Here is a 21218-nt window from a genome sequence, read left to right as displayed (position 1 = left end):
GCTGCTATCCGCAAGCCTGGGGAGCCCGCGGGAACTCCCGCCAGGCTCCCAGGGCTTGCGGATAGCTTCCTGAAGCCTGGAGAGCGAGAGGGGTCGGTGCACAGCGAAAGCCTGCATTTGCCCCATAGGACGCACACACATTTCCCCTTCATTTTTGGAGGGGAAAAAGTGCGTCCTATAGGGCGAAAAATACGGTAAGTAATGGGCCCTGCCTGCTAGTCTGCTCCCTAAAATATCATTGGTTTGCTCAACAAACAGTGACAATTTGTTGTTGACAAAGGACAGCTGGACATATAAAGGGCTCCATTACCTTCAGTAGCTTAGGGCCTCATCAAACCTAAATCCTGCCCTGCTCCCGTTGCTCTCTCCCGGCTCCTGACAACCCAGCAGTTCAAAAGCACGCGAGTACAAGTAGATAAATAGGCACACTGTGGCAGGAAGGTAAACAGCGTTTCCATGCTCTCTGGTTTCCGGCATGGTGTTTCTGTTGCGCCAGAAGTGGTTTAGTCCTGCTGGCCACATGACCCGGAAAGCTGTCTGTGGACAAACACCACTCCCTTGACCTGAAAGTGAGATGTGTGTTGCCGCCCCATAGTCACCTTTGACTGGACTTAACTGCCCAGGAGTCCTTTACCTTTTACCTTAAATGAGAGACTTTAACAGGGATTGAACCTGCAACCTTTCACTTGCAAAGCCTGTGCACTACATGCCCCCACCATCATCTTAAAGAAAAAGGGCCCTTAGCTCCAACAATTGAGGCTGAAAGGGACATATGAATACAGGCAGGAATGGGATATAGGTATTTTCCTAATTATGATCCTTTATGAAAATTGTGAGACGCACCCTATTTTTAAAGCACAATCTGCTCCCATAAAGAATCTTGGCAACTGTAGTTTATCCTTCACAGAGCTACAATTCCCAGCACCCTTTCCAGGTTCTTGGGTATGGGTGGATGTGCTTTAAATGTATGGCGTATATGCAGACTTTAGTTGGAAACATATATCTTTGATTTGGGATACAATCTTTGAAGGATATGAGTGATAATGGCACTATCTTGGCAACTTTTACGTTTTGGCAGATGGGGTTCTTTCTCATATCAGGAAAAATGGCATTACTCGCAAGTTTTTATTATAGTATTTGCTTATTTCAACAATTTATTCAACACGTAACTTAGTTTCTAAGTGGCTTACAATGAGGTTACAAAAGAGATAGAAAAGATAAAATCAGTCAAAGATGTAAGTTTAATATGCATAAAGTGCTATGCTTGAATGCACTGTATTTAAAAAAAAACGCTTTGCAGAGAGGTTTGCATTGTCACTGGAATCCTGAGGGATCTCTCACAGCAGGAAGGTGAAACCTGAGAACTCAGCCCCTTTGTCAGTCAATTGAGCTCAGCTCAGTGCTTTAACAAGCAAGTTACTTAGGATCTCTGTCTGGTACCAGAGAGAGAAAACAATATTGAACTGTATTAAGGACTAAAAAGAAGCCTGAACTGCATTGGTTGATTGTTTAAGAGCAATGTGCTACTTTGTATTTTGGAACATTTGTTTGTAACTATTTTAAGACTGTTTCCAGCAAAGCTTTGAAACTCATTCTTGTGGTGGGGAGGAAATTCACATCTACTCTGCAAAAGGTCTAGATAAAGGACTCCACCTGCAGCAACTGTAACAATCTGCAATCCTTTGGTATCCTACACCAAAGTTGTTAAGGGACATCAATCCAAGAATTTTGAACTTGGCCTGGTGGCAGTAGGGATCTGCTGATAACAAAATGTGGACTGCACAGTTTTGGAGACTCCATCAGCACCTATTGTTGCAGGAAGCTACTTCTCCCAATAAATTTCTGATAGGTGGTAGCATGAAACCTCTAGGGAAGAATATAGAGATTTGGAATAAGGACTTTAATAAGGTCATTCATCCTAATCAATGGAGGTAAATATTACTGCTGCTGATGAAAGTCTTGATATAAGACTGCAATGAATATAGTTTGAAATTATTCACCGAGTTTATTGGAGGCCTCAGAAATGTACACAGTGGTACCTCAGGTTACATACGCTTCAGGTTACATATGCTTCAGGTTACAGACTCCGCTAACCCAGAAATAGTGCTTCAGGTTAAGAACTTTGCTTCAGGACGAGAACAGAAATCGTGTTCTGGTGGTGCGGTGGCAGCAGGAGGCCCCATTAGCTAAAGTGGTGCTTCAGGTTGAGAACAGTTTCAGGTTAAGTACGGACCTCCGGAACAAATTACCGCATTTTTCGCTCTATAAGACGCACCAGACCACAAGACGCGCCTAGTTTTTGGAGGAGGAAAACAAGAAAAAAATATTCTGAATCTCAGAAGCCAGAACAGCAAGAGGGATCGCTGTGCAGTGAAAGCAGCAATCTCTCTTGCTGTTCTGGCTTTTGGGATAGCTGCGCAGCCTGCACTCACTCCATAAGACGCACACACATTTCCCCTTACTTTTTAGGAGGGAAAAAGTGAGTCTTATAGAGCAAAAAATACTGAGGTACCACTGTACAGTTGAAATTACTACAGTTGAAATTAGAAGTATATTTTTGGATTATTAGACAATTTCTTGGTTATTTTGGCAAAGAAGTGCCATTTCCCTTTTTTTTATAATTTTCCATTCATGTCATTATTATTTATTTTATGTTTGTTATAGTATATCATTAATAATAATTTATCTTTGTAACATGTTTAGGTTTTATTTTTATTTTTAAAAAGTTTTTATCTCAATAGGGTTTTTTGTGGGAGGGATTGAGATGGAGTATATTGGCTAGATCATAAAGAAGGCTGATCACCGAAGAATTGATGCTTTGGAATTATGGTGTTGGAGGAGACTCTTGAGAGTCCCATGGACTGCAAGAAGATCAAACCCATCCATTCTTAAGGAAATCAGGCCTGAGTGCTCACTGGAAGGACAGATCCTGAAGCTGAGGCTCCAATACTTTGGCCACCTCGTGAGAAGAGAAGACTCCCTGGAAAAGACCCTGATGTTGGGAAAGATGGAGGGACCAAGGAGAAGGGGACAACAGAGTATGAGATGGCTGGACAGTGTTCTTGAAGCTACGAACATGAGTTTGACCAAACTGCAGGAGGCAGTGGAAGAGAGGAGTGCCTGGCGTGCTCTGGTCCATGGGGTCACGAAGAGTCGGACACGACTAAATGACTAAACAACAACAACATATTGGCATAAACTGCCTAGATGTTAGCCAGAATATATTGCTTGATAGATAACCATTTGAAAGTTATTTCTGTAAACTTGTTATTAACTTGTTCTGTACACTTGTCACCCTTCAACTGTTTGACTTCACTCCTGAAGGTGTTAATCTTCTGTGGTCTCCCAAAACAGATGGATGTCAACCAACCAGACAATAGCACTGTTAATAGAAAAAAAAGTTAGGGGGAAGATAAGGGAAGGAGCCAATGGGAGAGCTAGCCAGGAGTTGCAGATGTTATGTTGTGTCCTTTCACCTGGGACATTTGCAAGGAATAAGCATGTGATCGCCCTGGTCTTCAGTAGCAGTCAGGTCAACTGACTCAGAAGAGGAAGAACCACAGAGTGCTGGCGGTTTCTCTTGTCCTGCAGGATAACTGGGCAAGTCCTTTTTTTCACAGCATGAGAGATGACATCATTTGTTGAAGTGATATTTGTTTGCTGTTGTAACCTTTAGATGATGGAGGACAAGTTTGGTGTGACAAATGATCCTTGTGTTATGCTTTTGAAGCAACAGGTTAGGGTATGGCACCGGCATTTCTTGACCCATTATTTCACCAGTTCCTTATGCAGCCCGGTCCTCTCCTGTCTCCCATGGGGCAAAACTGTAGCCCTAGAGCAGGGGTCAGCAAACTTTTTCAGCAGGGGGCCGGTCCACCATCCCTCAGACCATGTGGTGGGCCGGACTATATTTTGAAAAAAAAATATGAACGAATTCCTATGCCCCACAAATAACTCAGAGATGTGTTTTAAATAAAAGGACACATTCTACTCATGTAAAAACACGCTGATTTCCGGACCATCCGCGGGCCGGATTTAGAAGGCGATTGGGCCGGATCCGCCCCTGGGCCTTAGTTTGCCTACCCATGAGTTAAACCAATCTTTAGACCTGCAGATGGCGAAGTGAGCACAACTTAAAATTAGAGCAGTGGTGTCCAAACTTTTTTTCCAAAGAGGGCCAGATTTGATGAAGTGAAGGGCCGTGAGGGCCGACCAAAGGGCCAATCAAAGTTGTTGAGCTTTTTTATTTTTTTATGATTTTACCCCAGAAAATAAACTGCCACAGGGGCCAGATTAGGTCCCCGGACCAGGCTTTGAACATGCCTGCCCTAGAGGATGAGCCAGAACAACCATCGCATTCTGCCCTGGTGCCTGAGATGTTTAAAACATAGGTAGAGATCTCCTGGTTGAGAATTTTAATGTTACTGACATCTCTGCCACATGGCGGAAGGTATGGTAACTTTCTAAATGCAAATGTTTTTAAATCACTTCAAGCATAGATCATTAATACAGTGGTACCTCGGGTTACATACGCTTCAGGTTACAGACTCCGCTAACCCAGAAATATTACCTCAGGTTAAGAACTTTGCTTCAGGATAAGAACAGAAATTGTGCTCCGGCGGCGCGGCGGCAGCGGGAGGCCTCATTAGCTAAAGTGGTGCTTCAGGTTAAGAACAGTTTCAGGTTAAGAACGGACCTCCAGAATGAATTAAGTTCTTAACCTGAGGTACCACTGTACTACAAATATTTACAATACATCAGCCAGCAGTTTTACTGATTTCTAAATATTAGCAGCTAATATTGTACTCTTTCTTTAGATGAAAATGAGTTGCATTTCCATTTTGCCCAATTTAGAATAGTAACATAAATACATGAACAACTGGCCAATAAAATCTATTTTCCTTGTTTGCATTCTACCAAATTACAGATTTCTGTGTAACACTTTTTAATGTAAATGCACAGAAGCACTTTAATCTCCACTTTTTATATATATATGGACAGGATTCCTGCACTTTTAACACCTGAACAGTATATTAACACCTCCAACAGGTCTGCCTTTCCCAAAAAATGGAGATAGCACAGGAAAGGCTTCTCTTGTTCAATTTGTGCCTTTCAGGCATGTGTTAAGGACATGGAAAACATGCCAAAATAAAGGTGGCAGCCCTTATGTAGGTGGAACTCACACAATGCATTACATCAAGAAAAGTTTGGTTTAATCATAACTGATAAATATTGCCAATTTTGTATGACAGTTGTTCTCTGACATCAACACAGAAACAGCTGCCTGTAAGTGTAGCCATATGTCGCCCCCTCAATTAATTACTCCACACAGCATTGATTTTTTTTTTATTAGTACATACTTCAAATAATACCCCCACCCTCCCCTTCCCCATTTAATTCCCCCAGCTTTTGATTTGTGACCTATACCAGTGCTGTGATGCATTGATTGGTCTTGTCGCTGATGGATTAAGCTACCAATATAACACACTGCAAGTTTGCAGAGAACACACACACACACACACACACACAGAGAAGCCCTGCCCATAACAGAATGGAAAAGGAACAGCAGCTGAAAACTGCCTGATTCTTCCAGCCACTGTCTTCAGGGTAAGCAGAGCTTCTCTCCACGATTTCTTCTCCACTTGAAGAGGCAGCAAGCCTGGAATCGCTGGAGAGAGTTTCAGGTTTGCTAAGCAAAACGGAACACTTTAAGGATCTTGGAGGCACCGTTTGCCATTGCAATGAAGAGATGAACTGAAGATTAAAGATGTACGGGAATTATCCACACTTCATTAAGTTTCCCACAGGCTTTGGGAGTAAGTATTTCACGAATGGTTTCAGATTTCTGGTTTTGGATGCAAATAGCAATTGAACAACCTAGGCACAGGGGAAAAATGCAGAAGTGGCGGGAGGAGGAGCAGAAGAGAAGAGAATTAAATTTATGCATTGTTAAATCAGAAGCTGCTTTCTAACTGGGAAGGCAATGCCTTCCTAGAGGGTGGAGTGTTTCTGTGGGGCTTCTTTAAAGTTTGACGAGAGCCTTTGGCTTGTATATGGTGAGTTTGTTATCCAAATAGTGTGATAGAGTGATGAGGCAGCATCTGACAGCAATTTTACCAAATACTTGCTTGTCAGAAACAGGTGAATGAAAGCCATCTCTTAGCTTATTTCGTGCTAAACAAATTCAGACTGGGGGGTGGGCACCCGCAAGAACCACAAACGTCTGGTGGAAATAGTGAACCAGCATACCACCTCAGATTGTATACGGGAGCCCTCAAAAACTTATCTTCACAAAGAAAACTAGCATGTGGCAAGAGAAGGGCAAAAAGCCTGGTTTTCTATGCACAGAGCTGCTGTTATTGTTAAATGGAGCAGCCCATAATCTTGCGAGCGCCAAACCTTCAGCCTGGCTGGCCTAAGGACACATTTATCCCTTACTGAGGACTAGACCCGAGACTTTGGGCAAAGTAAGAGAGCATACCATGGATTTGTTGCATTTAGATTTAGTGAGGTAAGTAAAGGTGCTATATTTGTATGTGACCTACTTGCCACATGAAGTACATAGTGGAGTGGAGCACTAAATATAATATGGAGAGAGAGACAGAGAGCGCCAAAGTATTTTTGGACTGAGAGCAGCCAAGTCCTGTGTTTGGATGCTGCCCAGTCTTCTTTCTATGGGCTTACTCAGACAATAGGAGAGATGTGGGCTTGCATAATAATAATAATAATAATAATAATAATAATAATAATAATAATAATTTATTCCCCGCCCATCTGGCTGGGCTTCCCCAGCCACTCTGGGCGGCTTCCAAATTAAAATACTGTAATACATCAAACATTAAAAGCTTCCCTAAACAGGGCTGCCTTCAGATGTCTTCTAAAAGCCTGGTAGTTGTTGTTCTCTTTGACATCTGGTGGGAGGGTGTTCCACAGGGAGGGCACCACTACCGAGAAGGCCCTCTGTCTGGTTCCCTGTAACTTGGCTTCTCACAGTGAGGGAACCACCAGAAGGCCCTCGGTGCTGGCCCTCAGTGTCCGGGTAGAACAATGGGGTTGGAGATGCTCCTTCAGCTATACTGGGCCGAGGCCGTTTAGGGCTTTCAAGGTCAGCACCAACACTTTGAATTGTGCTCAGAAACGTACTGGGAGCCAATGTAGGTCTTTCAAGACCGATGTGATATGGTCTTGGCGGCCGCTCCCAGTCACCAGCCTAGCTGCCGTGTTCTGGATTAGTTGTAGTTTCCGGGTCACCTTCAAAGGTAGCCCCACGTAGAGCGCATAGCTGTAGTCCAAGCCATCTCCGCCATGTGTCTCTGCCTCTCTTTCCTCTTAAAATGCGATCAAGCTTACTAGGCGATATCCAGCTAACACATTCTGTCCTGCATAGGGTTGTATCCAAATCGTCCTGTCCGTGAGAGGATTCCTGCATGAGCAACAGAACTTTCCCACCTCTCACATCCCCTTGCACTCCCAAAATACGCTCCAGAGGATTGTGGGAAACCCCAGAACAGATTTATGTGGTGTGCAGGGAGAGGGAAATTGAAATCCTTGCGCTGACAGAGTGCGTTACGTAGCGCTGCCTTGGATACAGCCCAATGCATGGCAAGGCGTCATTGCGCTGTGTGTTTCCCCCAGTCAACAAATGAGGCAAAAAAGCACAGTGATGTCACATACCGCTCATTGCATTTACATTTGGGTTTTATGGGGACCAGGGGGCAGAGAGGCCTGGAGCAGTGGCAGGAGTGCCTTTCATGGGATCCTTAAGCAGCTTAGTAAGGTGACTTTTGGCTCATCTCCATCCTGTCCTGGGGCCCTGATGATGTCTCCATTGAGAATGCTAATGACCTGCCTCAGATGACTGTTTGGAGGAGCATGTGCTTCATAAAATGTTAGATACTCGGTGTTTTCCTTCCAGAAAAAACTGTGCTGGCACTGCATACCAGGCAGAGGGCCTTCTCTGTAGTGGTACCCGCCCTGTGGAACATCCTCCCACCAGAAGTCAAGGAAATAAACAAGTACAGCCATACCTTGGGTTACAGATGCTTCCAGTTGTGCATTTTTGGGTTGTGCACCATGCCGAACTCGAAAGTACCGGAACAGATTACTTCTGGGTTTTTGCACTAGCACATGCGCAGAACTGCTAAATCATGCTTTGCGCATGCGCAGAAGCACTGAATCATGATCCGCGCGTGTGCAGATGAGGCACTGCGGGTTGCGAACGTGCCTCCTGCATGGATCACGTTCGCAACCCGAGCCTCCGCTGTATCTGACTTTAAGAAGACATCTGAAGGCAGCCTTGTTTAGGGAAGTTTTTAATGTTTGATGTTTTATTGTGTTTTTAATATCCTGTTGGAAGCCACCCAGAGTGGCTGGGGAGGCCCGGTCAGATGGGCGGGGTATACTGTAAGTAATAAATTATTATTATTATTATTACCATTGAGTACCTCCAGGGGGAAAAACACTGTAAGATACTCATTAAATGGCTGTTCTCAGTTAACAAGAGTTGGGGATATTGTGCGAGGCACAGAGAAGGCAGTTATTGGAATCAGTACTGCAGGTGATGGCAGAGTCAGGCAATAGATTTCAGCTGAAGTCTTCTATCCTGAAGCTTACGCATATTATTGGCTGTAGGGTGATAATGGGGGGGATTAATCTGATCACGGGGTGGCTAAAAGGTAAAAGAGGTAGAATAATACAGGACCAGCAACTGTTCAGTAGTAATTCCGTGCCCCCACACCACTCAAAAAATATATTTGTGTATCCCGTGATGGATAATATTGGTCTAATAGAGTTGCCAGACTTTTCTCCTTGTCGGGGTTTCCTGTAATGTTAGCAGTTACAGGAAATTCTGCATGTAAAACTCCTCTTGGCATGTAAATACAGTGACAGGGTTTGCTAAATTCCTGCTTCTCGTTCAGTTTTGAAATGCATGGGTGCCCTGCTTGAAAGAGAGCGGGTAAGTTGCATGCGGCGTTTGGTTCTGGCTGGGTGAAACCCAGCTGCCACGATGTCTTCAGAAATGAAATTAAAATATGGGTCATTTGACACTCAAATAGTCTGGTGATTGGGAGTTTTGGAAAGTAAATGTCTGGTAGCTTCAGATAGCTGCTGGCTGTTTGGCTATTATTATTATTATTATTATTATTATTATTATTATTATTATTATTTTATTTATACCCTGTCCTCCCCAGCCAAGACCAGGCTCAGAGCAGCTAACAACCAATAAAACAAGTTGATTGAAATACAGCTTAAAAAAACAAGATTAAAATACAACATTAAAACATTAAAAAAGATTCATTCATTCATATTGGCATGGAGGCAGGTAGTATGCTGAGCTATACCTCCTGCCCTGTCCCTCCTTTTTTCATCACCTTCCTCCAAGTTTGACCCTCAGCTGGTGGGAGGTACAGCCATTGTGCCCTGTCCTTCTGGGTACAATAGATGCACGTTCCCTAATTCTTTTTACACACGTGGGCATGTTTGTTAGAGGCACAGAAGTGCTGGATGGAGCATTCTGCTATTTGCTTAAATGCAAATAAAACATTTTGCAAGGCTGCTTGCTCCCAATGTTACTCTGGGACATGCATTGCGATTGAGAAATGTTGTTCAGCTCGTGCAACGCTTCAAGATTTCATCGAGCTCTTCCCTCGGCCTCAAAAACTTGCTGCCGTCAACCCTGGGAAATAAGTCCCATCGACCCCGCCATGTCTTTGTACTGTTCCTGTACTCTTATCAGCAGACCGGCATGCGTAGAGATTCAACAGGTAAAGTTTTTCTATGCCTAAAATGGCAAGGAAAGCTACGCTTGCTGAATTTCTGCGTGTCAGGTTTCCGTTCAAGGCACAAGAACAGAACCAGTACATAGAAGTTGCCGGTCCTAAAACTGGGTAGGTTGCATCCAGTTCTGTTGTTGAACGTGCAGAATAGGCTTCTGCTTGCAGAACAGGATCTCACCTTTCTCTCTCAGGCAATGTTGGATTCTGCCCTAGGTGTTTTTGCATGATGACGACTTGTTTAGTGTTTTCCTTTAAGGCCTTTTCTCCTTACTTAGCAGCTATAGGGGTGAGCAAACATTTTCAGCAGGGGGCCAGTCCACTGTCCCTAGACGAAAGGGTTTTCCGTTTTGGAGGCGCTTCGCAAAACGAATTTCCCTATGGGCTTGCTTCGCAAGACGAAAATGTCTTGCGAGTTCCTGCGGGTTTCCCCCCCTTCCCCCCCCTTTCCTAAGGCGCCAAGCTGCTTATCAGCTGATCTGCTGATAAGCCGCTTAACAGCTGATCGCTAAAAGCCGCTAAACCGCTAATAGCGCTAATCCGCTAAGCTGTCAATGGGCTTGCTTTGCAAGACGAAAAAACCACTATACGAAGAGCCTCATGGAACGGATTAATTTCGTCTTGCGAGGTACCACTGTATATATTTCCATAGGGAAATTCGTTTTGCGAAGCGCCTCCAAAACGGAAAACCCTTTCGTCTAGGGGGTTTTCCGTCTTGCGAGGCGTTCGTCTTGCGGGGCACCACTGTATTTTTTTTTGGGGGGGGGATGAACGAATTCCTATGCCCCACAAATAACCCAGAGATGCATTTTAAATAAAAGGACACATTCTACTCATGTAAAAAATGCTGATTCCCAGACAGTCTGTGGGCCAGATTTAGAAGGCGATTGGGCCGGATCCGGCCCCCGGGCCTTAGTTTGCCTACCCATGAGCTAGATCATAGAATTGTCGAGTTGGAAGGGATCCTGAGGGCCATTGCAGTCCACCCCCTGCCATGCCCAATGTGATTGTGGAAGTGCTTGAAAAAATATCTCTCTGGTTGCCTTTTTCAAAAAAACAACAACAATATTCCAACACCAGCACGGCTACTTTACTTTATTAGATATATTCCTTATAGAATGAATAATCATCACCCTCTCTAATAGCAAACTCCAGCGCCTATCAGCTTAGAGGCCAAATGGGGCCAATAACAAAAGAGTGTTTTCTTCATTCTTAGGGGGTCTCCTTAGACAAGAGAAGTCTATCTGTTTGTAAATTAATTAAAAAACAAACAAACCCCGGATGGTGTGACAAGTGTCTGCTTCTAGTGACTTGCCAGATTAATGGAACTCTGGGGGTGTCCATTGTGGGGGTGGGGAGGATGGGGGGGCAGGTGGCTGCCATTCTTGAGCCCCTAACACCTTAAAGTGTTTTTCTGGGGGCATGGCTGATGTGGCTGTTTACTCTCCCCCATGCTATACAGGGCTATTTCAGGAGGAGTGGGTAGGATGGGAAAGAGGCGTCATTTTCCCTCTCTCATCCTACATCCCCACTCCCCACAAGTACAGTGGTATCTCGGGTTACAGACGCTTCAGGTTACAGACTCCACTAACCCAGAAATAGTACCTCAGGTTAAGAACTTTGCTTCAGGATGAGAACAGTAATCGCACGGCCGCAGCGGGAGGCCCCATTAGCTAAAGTGGTACTCAAGTTAAGAACAGTTTCAGGTTAAGAACAGACCTCCGGAACGAATTAAGTATGTAACCCGAGGTACCACTGTACGGTTGTGAGTCTAGACCAGGGGTCAGCAAACGTTTTCAGCAGGGGGCCAGTCCACTGTCCCTCAGACCTTGCTGGGGGCCGGACTATATTTTGAGGGGAAAAATATGAACGAATTCCTATGCCCCACAAATAACCCAGAGATGCATTTTAAATAAAAGCACACATTCTATTTTTGTAAAAACATGCTGATTCCTGGACTGTCTGCGGGCTGGATTGAGAAGGCGATTGGGCCGGATCAGCCCCCCGGGCCTTAGGTTGCCTACACATGGTCTAGACTGAAGCCAATGGGCAGGTCTGAAATGAAGCCCAAACTCCATCTGTGTGATGGTTGAAAGACCCACCACCGTTCCCAATGAAACCAAAAGAAATGGGGGACTCGGAGGATGCTTTCAGAGCCTAAGCAGTGGCAGCCTGTGAATGAGCCGGCTTTTTCAGTTCCCCAAATCAGGTCAGTATAATTTGCATGTTATTATTCGAGTAGTTTGCTAGTTACGAAAAAAGAAGTGGTGGGTTGGAAGAGTTAAGCGATTGCCCTGCCCCTTGCTTTCCCTCTCCAAATTGTCCCTTCCCAACGCTGCTTTGCAGCAAGTAAATGGGTCACTGGGCTTTCCTTACACACTCTTGCATGTGATGTGTAGTTGAAACATCGAAGCTTGGATAAAAATTGAGGCAATTGTGGACTATGAGAAACCGGAGTCATTTATCAGCCTTACATAGGCTTAGAGAGGCTGTGGTAGCCTTCATCACCTGCTCTTCCTCTTCTTATGTGCAAACATTCCTTATTGTGTCTCCCTCCCTCCCAACACTTTTTGTCAGTCTTCACACTTTTATAGATGGGTTTATAGCTCCGATTCTGACATTTAGCAGATAAAAATAAGGACATCACTTGGCCTCTACCTGTTTACGTGTTGCTGAAGGCTCTCTACTGCTTGGTTGTAAGCTGTGTTCATCATTTAACCCCTGAACTAAAAGTTAAGAGGGTGGTGGTTCTTTTGGCTAAAAAAAAAAATTAGAGCAATACGGCTGCCCTACAAAAAAAGGTGTTTTATTTAAATTTCAATACAGTGGTACCTCGCAAGACAAAATTAATTCGTTCTGCGAGTTTTTCCGTCTTGCGAAGCACGGATTTTGGAAAAGCTTCAAAAATCACCAAAGTCTTCAAAAACCTCAAAAAAAGGCTACCACACCGCGTGCTATGAGTTGCTCCTCGAAGTCAAGTCGCAACTGCACCCCCTGAATGCACGGTTTTAAGAAAAAGGAAACAAACTTGCAAGACAAAGGAAACAAACTTGCAAGATGTTTTCGTCTTGCGAAGCAAGCCCATAGGGAAATTCGTCTTGCGAAGCAACTCAAAAAACGAAAAACTCTTTCGTCTTGCGAGTTTTTCGTCTTACGAGGCATTCGTCTTGCGAGGTACCACTGTATACATATTGGCAGCTGCGACGTGAGATCCGGCAAGCTCCATAAAGCTTTGGTATTAATCTGCATATACCTGCATGTGAACTATTATTAATTTTATTTCTAGACCACCCTGTGATGATCACAGGGTGGTATATAACACTGCATAAAATCCTATATGGAATAATAAAAAAATATAAATGCCATGCAAGCCATCTTTAAAGTTCATAAAACCACTTACGCAACAGGCTCCCAACAGTCCTCTCAATAAGTTTTGAGTGTCACTTTTGGCCTTGAATGAATAAATTTGCCTTCAGGAGGTGACTTATGAGGGGAGGCACTATTGCCTCCAACAAAAATAGTTCCACCACTGGGGTGCCATTACAGATAAGGCCCTGCTCCATATCACCACACTCTACAAAATTGCAAACACAACACGCTGACTAATAACTGTTAGTAAATAGATAATTGGTATGATGTCATTGAACTATTCCGGATGCATTGTCCTTTGGAGAGATGTCTTCCTTTGAGACTTTTGTGAGATGTCTTCCTTTGAGAGACGGTTTGGCGTTCCTCGCTATTCATAGGTTGTTTGAATCTTTGCATGACTCTGATACATATAACAACTTGCAGTTACTTGTATATTTTGTGAGATGTGTTGTATGATATATATATTGTTTTGAAGTGGCTTATTTGTATATATTGAATGACATCATACCGAATATATATTTACTAACAGTTATTAGCCAGCGTATTGCGTTTGCATTTTTGTAGATTGTCACATTTTGCACCACAGAGGTTTGTGTTTGTCAGGCAACCCCTGATCCTGTGAGAAATCCGCTCCACTTCCCAATGGGGAGGAGTTGCAGTGCACCACTTGGAGGTTCCCAGCCATGTCATTCGCCTGCCAGCCAATCCGCTGCCTGGGGGGGTCGTGGCCGGGCCCCATTTAAACTGAGGCACGAGCCGCAGAGCTTCCTCTTGGCTCGCTTCCTCGATCTCCCTCCCTCCCTCCCTATTTTCAAGTTTTGAATTTGGCCTTGCTGTGGACCTCGGTCCGTATAGTTAAAGCCATGGTTTTCCCAGTATTGATGTATGGAAGTGAGAGCGGGACCATAAAGAAGGCTGATCGCCGAATAATTGATGCTTTTGAATTATGGTGCTGGAGGAGACTCTTGAGAGTCCCATGGACTGCAAGAAGATCAAACCTCTCCATTCTGAAGGAAATCAGCCCTGAGTGCTCACTGGAAGGACAGATTGTGAAGCTGAGGCTCCAGTACTTTGGCCACCTCATGAGAAGAGAAGACTCCCTGGAAAAGACCCTGATGTTGGGAAAGATAGAGGGCACAAGGAGAAGGGGACGGCAAAGGACAAGATGGTTGGACAGTGTTCTCGAAGCTACAAACATGAGTCTGACCAAACTGCGGGAGGCAGTGGAAGACAGAAGTGCCTGGCGTGCTCTGGTCCAGGGGGTCATGAAGAGTCAGACAGGACTAAACGACTAAACAACAAGGGACCTCGGTTGGTCCCCGTTGAGGGGCCTGGTAGGAATTTTTCCACTTGGCAACTTGGCATGGGCCAATTGGTTTTCACCTACCTCGTAGCTATCGTCACAACTTTGTAAGGTTTGGCAGTTAGGCATTGGTTGATCTTATGATGGGGGAGGGGAGGTGTGGCTGTCACCTGCCACTCCAAGCTTAAGGGTATCCCATTAAAGGAATCCAGGGGTATGGATCTTGTCCAAAGTCCGGGGCTGGGCTAGGGCCATGCCACAACCCCGTCGGGAACCCTGGGGGAGCTCGCGTTGGTTTGCACTGATGGGGCTCCTCCTACCAGTGGTTGACTCTTATTGGACTCCCTGCATGATGGGCAGGAGTCAGATCCAGTTGGGTCAATTCCAGTGCCTAAGCCAATACCGCTCACCTTCTGTAACCAATAAAGTTGTGGCCTAAATTTGCCCAATAACATTAACCTAATATCTGTGTCCTTGTGTCTTATTCATCAGTGAGGGGGTGGTCTCAGGGTCTCGACACGCAACTTCATACACTGGAGCCAAAACCTTAAATCAGATTCAGTAGCAGATAACTAACCAGTGCAGCTCCTAAACGATCAGTACTCCACCTTAGAACCAACGTTCTGCAATAGCTGCAGCTTCTAGAACTGATTTTATTTTATTGAAATAATTTTTATTTGATTTTACAAATATAAAATCATAACAATACAACCATACACAACAACAGTTAAAAGATTTTCTGAATCTCCGGACTTCCTACCTTCCCCTCCATGAATCTTATTGTCAAACCTTTCCTGCTGCATCTTTTTCAATAGTCCATGTTTTATATAACTCCGTTATCTCCAAAGGACTTGCTACATTACAAGTGTTATTGCAATCCTGCTAGTGTTTTCATCTGTTTGCGTGTTCAGACCCAGAGACCTCCCCCCTAAATAAACACACAATTGACTCAAATTTTAGTTTTGGTTTTTGGCAGAATTTAGGCCACAACTTTATTGATTACAGAAAAGTGAGTGGTTGCATAGGCTCTGGTTCGACTAGCTCCCTGCACCCTTGCAGGTAGCAGTGACTCAGAGCTCTATCATAGGTCAGCCAAGGGTGAACACCTGAGGCAGGTGAAAAGCTCGGGAACAGACTCTGTTCACTCCCCAGATGCTCCCTTGGACTCAGGCACTGGCACAACCCCCTCTCGGGGGTTGACCAAACCAAGTTGAGTCCCTGGATTCCTTTAATGGAATACCCCTCACAAGTTGTGACGATTTGCTAAGTGGCAGGCGAAACTCAAATGGCAACAGCCAATCAGCCAAGTGGGGAAATTCCAGGAAGCTTGTACCAAGAATGATCTTTGGTTTTTTTGGGGTTTTTTAATGATATTTATTAGAAGTTTCAAAAATTACAGAAAAAAGCAAAAGAGAGAACAACAAAAAATTAACAAAACATACATAACAGTACATCAAAAAAGAAAACACACACACACATAAAAACCAATACACCAATAACAATGAAGAAAAAAACAACAACACATCCAATATTCCATATCTCCATCCTTCATTTACTTGTTTCATCGACCTCCTCACACCTCCCTTTTTGTATTCTAGTTTAGTTATTTGTTACAGCAAATTCTTTCCATCTTTCTCAATTTTTATTGAGTAATTTGTCTTAACAGTCTAACCTATTAGTTAACTCAGCAAATCCTTTCCATCTTTCACTATATTCTGTCATTCAATTTACCTTAATTTATTTTAACCTTATCTTACTATAAAATACCTTAAAGCTTAAAACTTAATATTTATTTGTACATAATTCCTTATATCATTTCTACTAAAGCCAAATATTTTCATTCCAACATTTTTCCTAATGCTCATTAATTTTACACTAATTCCCAAAATAAGTTTTTTTTTTTAAAAAAAAATTCTTCCAATCTTCCTCCAGCGTCTCTTCTTCCTGGTCTCGGGTTATGTCAGTCCTTACTGTCCATTCCATCTATTCCATCAACCTGGTAATCTTATGTCCGAGGCTCTTAAGTCTTTTCCATGTCCCTTCTGCAGATCTTCTTCTTGTTTGTACTTGCACTTTACCTTATCTTTTGTTGATCTCTTTCTTAATTTCTTTCCTTTCTCATTGAGGAGTAGGTCTTGGGGATGTTCCAACTCAAAAATATCTCCGTCTCTCCTCAGCAGATCGGCCCATTCCCCACAATCCCATTCCCCACAGTCAACAGTGTAGTCCAGAAAATATTTAAAGGCATGTTTCAAAGTCCCTCCAAACTTAAGGGCCCCCACAACTCCAGACCCCCCCTGGCCCACTCCAGATTCAACCTTCAACAACAACGGCTTATGCTCCTGTAGGGCCTCGGGCTTCTCTATTTGTATTGCTTGAGGTTCAACAGCAGCCTCCTCCATTATCTTCTGCGTTTGCACTTGCTCTATCAGAACAGGTTCTTGAGTTGGCTCCTGGGTGGTTTCTGTATAAGTATTCACTGTTTGTCCAAAATTTTTAACTGCAACAGTCATCAAATCCATCTTCTCATGCATCTGCTCCAACAAAGCGCTTGACTTGCAAAAAGCAAGCACCAAAACTTCTTCCAAACACATGATCTTTGGACTCTGCCCCACCTTCTTCTCTGAGTGAGGTGATATTGGTGCTTCTCTTAACTTCTTCAACCTTGCCTGTTCCTGCCTGTTTCCAAGTTTAGTCTCGTTTACCAAATTCCTCTCCTTACACAAACTGAGTTTTGCTCGCTTATCTTATATTTTTCATTGCCCTTTTCCCTCCATATTTGGGAAGTGGCCATGGGGGCAGCCAGAACTTTTGTTGCGGGGAGGGGGGGACTTGGTTGAGGAAGCAGGACTTTTGTTGTGGGGGGGGCAGAACCGATGTGATTGGCCAGTTATTTAAGTACAGTGGTACCTCGGTTCTCAAACGTCTCCATTGACGAACATTTTGGAACCCAAACGCCGAAAACCCGGGAATAAATGCTTCCATTTTTGAATGCTCCTCGGAAGTTGTACGGCTTCCGCTGCGTGTTTTTCAATTTTCTCAATAGATTTTGCAGGCCGCCCTTTGCGCCTTGGTTTTCAAATGTTTTGGAAGTCGAATGGTCTTCCGGAATGAAAGTAGCTCAGCCTATCTCACACTGCCTCAGGTATAACCAAGCTGCCATTCTGACTTGGGTGCTGTTTATGTAACCAACCCTTTTTCATTCTATAACAACCAGTGTATAAAAACAGACAGACAGCAACCTGTATGTTCTTTTGTTCCAAGCTCTGGTCTATTGCCTTTAGTAAAGGTAAAGGGACCCCTGACCATTAGGTCCAGTCATGGCCGACTCTGGGGTTGCAGCACTCATCTCGCTTTATTGGCCGAGGGAGCCGGCGTACAGCTTCCGGGTCATGTGGCTAGCATGACTAAGCCGCTTCTGGTGAACCAGAGCAGTGCACAGAAACGCCGTTTACCTTCCTGCCGGAGTGGTACCTATTTATCTACTTGCACTTTGACGTGCTTTTGAACTGCTTGGTTGGCAGGAACAGGGACCGAGCAATGGGAGCTCACCCTGTCACGGGGATTCGAACCGCCGACCTTCTGATTGGCAAGTCCTACGCTCTGTGGTTTAACCCACAGTGCCACCCAGTTACCCCCATATATATGCAGGATTTAGGTTTGATGAGGCCCTAAGCTACTGAAGGTAGTGGGGCCCTCTATATGTCCAGCTGTCCTTTGTCAACAACAAATTGTCACTGTTTTTTGTGTTGAATATGGTAATTTATGGACCTAATAGTTATCTGAAACCATTTGCACATAACAAATAGGAGCCTACACAACACAAAACACTATTGCTGTATGTAGATTTTATTTTATTTGTTTTTTATCTTATATTTTGGAAATGTACATCCAGTTTTTTTCTTTTAATTTTTTTTGGGGCCCCCGAGAGAGTGAGGCCCTAAGATATAGCTTGTTTAGCTTATATGTAAATCCGGCACTGTATGTGTGGAATCTCCGTGTGATACCCTTTAGGTAAATGTAAAGAGACCCCTGACCATTAGGTCCAGTCGCGGACGACTCTGGGGTTGCAGCGCTCATCTCGCTTTATTGGCCGAGGGAGCCGGCGTACAGCTTCCGGGTCATGTGGCCAGCATGACTAAGCCGCTGCTAGCGAACCAGAGCAGTGCACAGAAACGCTGTTTACCTTCCCGCTGGAGTGGTACCTATTGATCTACTTGCGCTTTGATGTGCTTTTGAACTGCTAGGTTGGCAGGAGCAGGGCCTGAGCAACGGGAGCTCACCCCGTTGCAGGGATTCGAACCGCTGACCTTCTGATTGGCAAGTCCTACACTCTGTGGTTTAACCCACAGCGCCACCCGCGTCCCTGTGATACCCTTTGACTCTGAGCTAGATATATTATTACATGCGTCTGTACAGTGGAATGCATGTGCGTGTTTTCGTGCAACTTGTGATTAAGGGTGTGCAATAGCACAGTGCTGAGATCAAGCCTCTCTAGAGCCCATTAGAAAGCATTGTTAGGAACAAATGAGAATTTAAAAGTTTGTCCCCAAGACAGGAAGTGCAACAAATCTGGATTTAGTGGGAGAAACTCTTCCCCTTTTTGCGCTGGTGCAGTGCACCAGGAACCGGATTCATCTGTCACGTTGCATTACTTGACAGGTACTAAGAATGTGATAGCCCATTTTTAAATGTCATGTGTGCTGGAGCCTTCTGCAAAGACTGGATTTCAGTTCCTCTGGGCCGCTGCTGTGGATTCTGAAGACGGCTTCTGTTCACTCTCAGGATAACAACATCATTATCTGCCAAGCAAACATTCCAAAAGAATTCTTATTTAATAGAAAGGTCTTTCTCTTTACATTGCAGTAACTGCAAGGAGCACGTTGACATTGCAAGGCATGCAGTTAAAATGTAACGCAAGCAGTAATATACTGTATTTTTTGCCCTATAGGACGCACTTTTCCCCCTCCAAAAATGAAGGGGAAATGTGTGTGCGTCCTATGGGGCGAATGCAGGCTTCAGGAAGCTATCCGCAAGCCTGGGGAGCCTGCGGGAGTTCCCGCAGGGCTCCCCAGGCTTGCGGATAGCAGTCTGTTCTGGGGGCTGGGGTCGGGGGAAGCTCGGGCTTCCCCCGCCCCAGCCCCTCGCCTGAGGGGGAAATAACATTTTTTTTCTTTATTCCCCCCCAAAAAAACCTAGGTGCACCCTATGGGCCGGTGCGCCCTATAGGGTGAAAAATACGGTAGTCACATTACAGTCTCTTTTCTTTTGAGAACTATAGGTCTTTGAAGTGGGGTTGGTGAGCTCCAACATAATTTTCACTAATGGTTACTATCCCACTCCCAGAACAATGGTTCCCAAGAGAAGTGTAATAGTTAAATATTCTGACCAGGCAATTGGGTCAGCACCTGAACCTTCCACTGCCTTGGCTGCTACAACTATTTTCATTGGGTTGATTGATCGCCATTAATCTTGGTGCACTTCCTCCGCAGATTAGTTTGCTGTTGGGTGCAGGCTCAATCTGCCTGCCCACCGCTACACTTGTACTAGCATGATAAGGGATGCTGGTGGTGCTGTGGTCTAAATCACTGAGCCTCTTGGGCTTGCTGATTGGAAGGTCAGCGGTTCGAATCCCCGCAACGGAGTAAGCTCCCGTTGCTCTGTCCTGGCTCCTGCCAACCTAGCAGTTCAAAAGCACACCAGTGCAAGTAGATAAATAGGTACCGCTGTGGCAGGATGGTAAACGGTGTTTCTATGCGCTCTGGTCTCTATCACAGTGTCCCTTTCTGCTAGAAGTGGTTTAGTCATGACCCAGAAAGCTATCTGTTGACAAACACCAGCTCCCTTGGTGAAAGCTAGATGAGCGCTGCAACCCCATAGCCCCTTTTGACTGGACTTAACCGTCCAGGGGTCCTTTAAAATGGTAAAGGACCCCTGAAAGTTAAGTCCAGTCACAAAATACTCTGGGGTTGTGGTGCTCATCTCGCTTTACTGGCCGAGGGAGCCGGCATTTGTCCACAGACAGTTTTTCCAGGTCATGTGGCCAGCATGACTAAGCCCCTTCTGGCAAAAGCAGAGCAGTGCATGGAAACGCCGTTTACCTTCCTGCTGGAGCGATACCTATTTTTCTACCTGCACTTTGACGTGCTTTCGAACTGCTAGGTGGGCAGGTGCAGGGACCGAGCAACGGGAGCTCACCCCGTTGCGGGGATTCGAACCACCGAGCTTCTGATCGGCAAGTCCTAGGCTCTGTGGTTTAGACAACAGCACCACCCCCTTTTTTAAAAACTACCATGATACTGGTCCAGGTTTGTAACACATGCCAAGTGAAGCTCCTTTCTCCAACAAGGTTTCCAAAGCTCACCTCCGTTAATCCTTAGAGTAGCACTATGGTTGTCTTCTCTATGGCTGCTTACATGCCACTCTGAGTAGCTTCACCTTTCATTTCCATCAATTGAATCCGCCCTTAGTTGCACCCTATGCTTGAAACTGCCTCCCAAATACCCACACAATGCTAGGCCCTTCAAATCCTTCCTCAAAACCCATCTTTTCTAAGAAGGTTTTGTTCAGCACATGTAACTGAAACAATAGCATATTCCCGTACGCACAAATGGTGAATCTTACCAGAAAAACAAGAAATCAAGATAACAAACTTTTTATAAAAGGATGGAAATGGTTCCTAGAATATTTACAGATAAACTGTAAATAGATAAGAACATTGGCAGGAATATTGTAATAACCTGCAGTTTTATAAGAGTATATATTTCAAGTAG

At 44.5% G+C, this 21218-nt stretch overlaps 1 protein-coding gene across 2 annotated transcripts in view; it reads left to right on the top strand.

Moving 5' to 3' along the window:
* RXRG (retinoid X receptor gamma) overlaps positions 1 to 21218 on the top strand; it is an 89541-nt gene that overhangs the window by 24876 nt on the left and 43447 nt on the right. The window contains exon 1 of one of the 2 annotated variants that reach the window (XM_079981558.1): positions 5543 to 5816. The exons of the other annotated variant lie outside the window; for it this stretch is intronic. Within the exon in view, the coding sequence (XP_079837684.1) occupies positions 5768 to 5816 (49 nt within the window). The 5' untranslated portion in view covers positions 5543 to 5767. Of the gene's footprint in view, positions 1 to 5542; positions 5817 to 21218 lie in introns of those variants that run through there. 2 annotated transcript variants of the gene reach the window in all.

The sequence above is a fragment of the Podarcis cretensis genome, assembly GCF_951804945.1.
Source record: "Podarcis cretensis genome assembly, chromosome: 6".
NCBI lineage: Eukaryota > Metazoa > Chordata > Lepidosauria > Squamata > Lacertidae > Podarcis > Podarcis cretensis.
The sequence above is the reverse complement of the archived record's forward strand: the minus strand, read 5'-3'. Positions and strand labels throughout refer to the sequence as shown.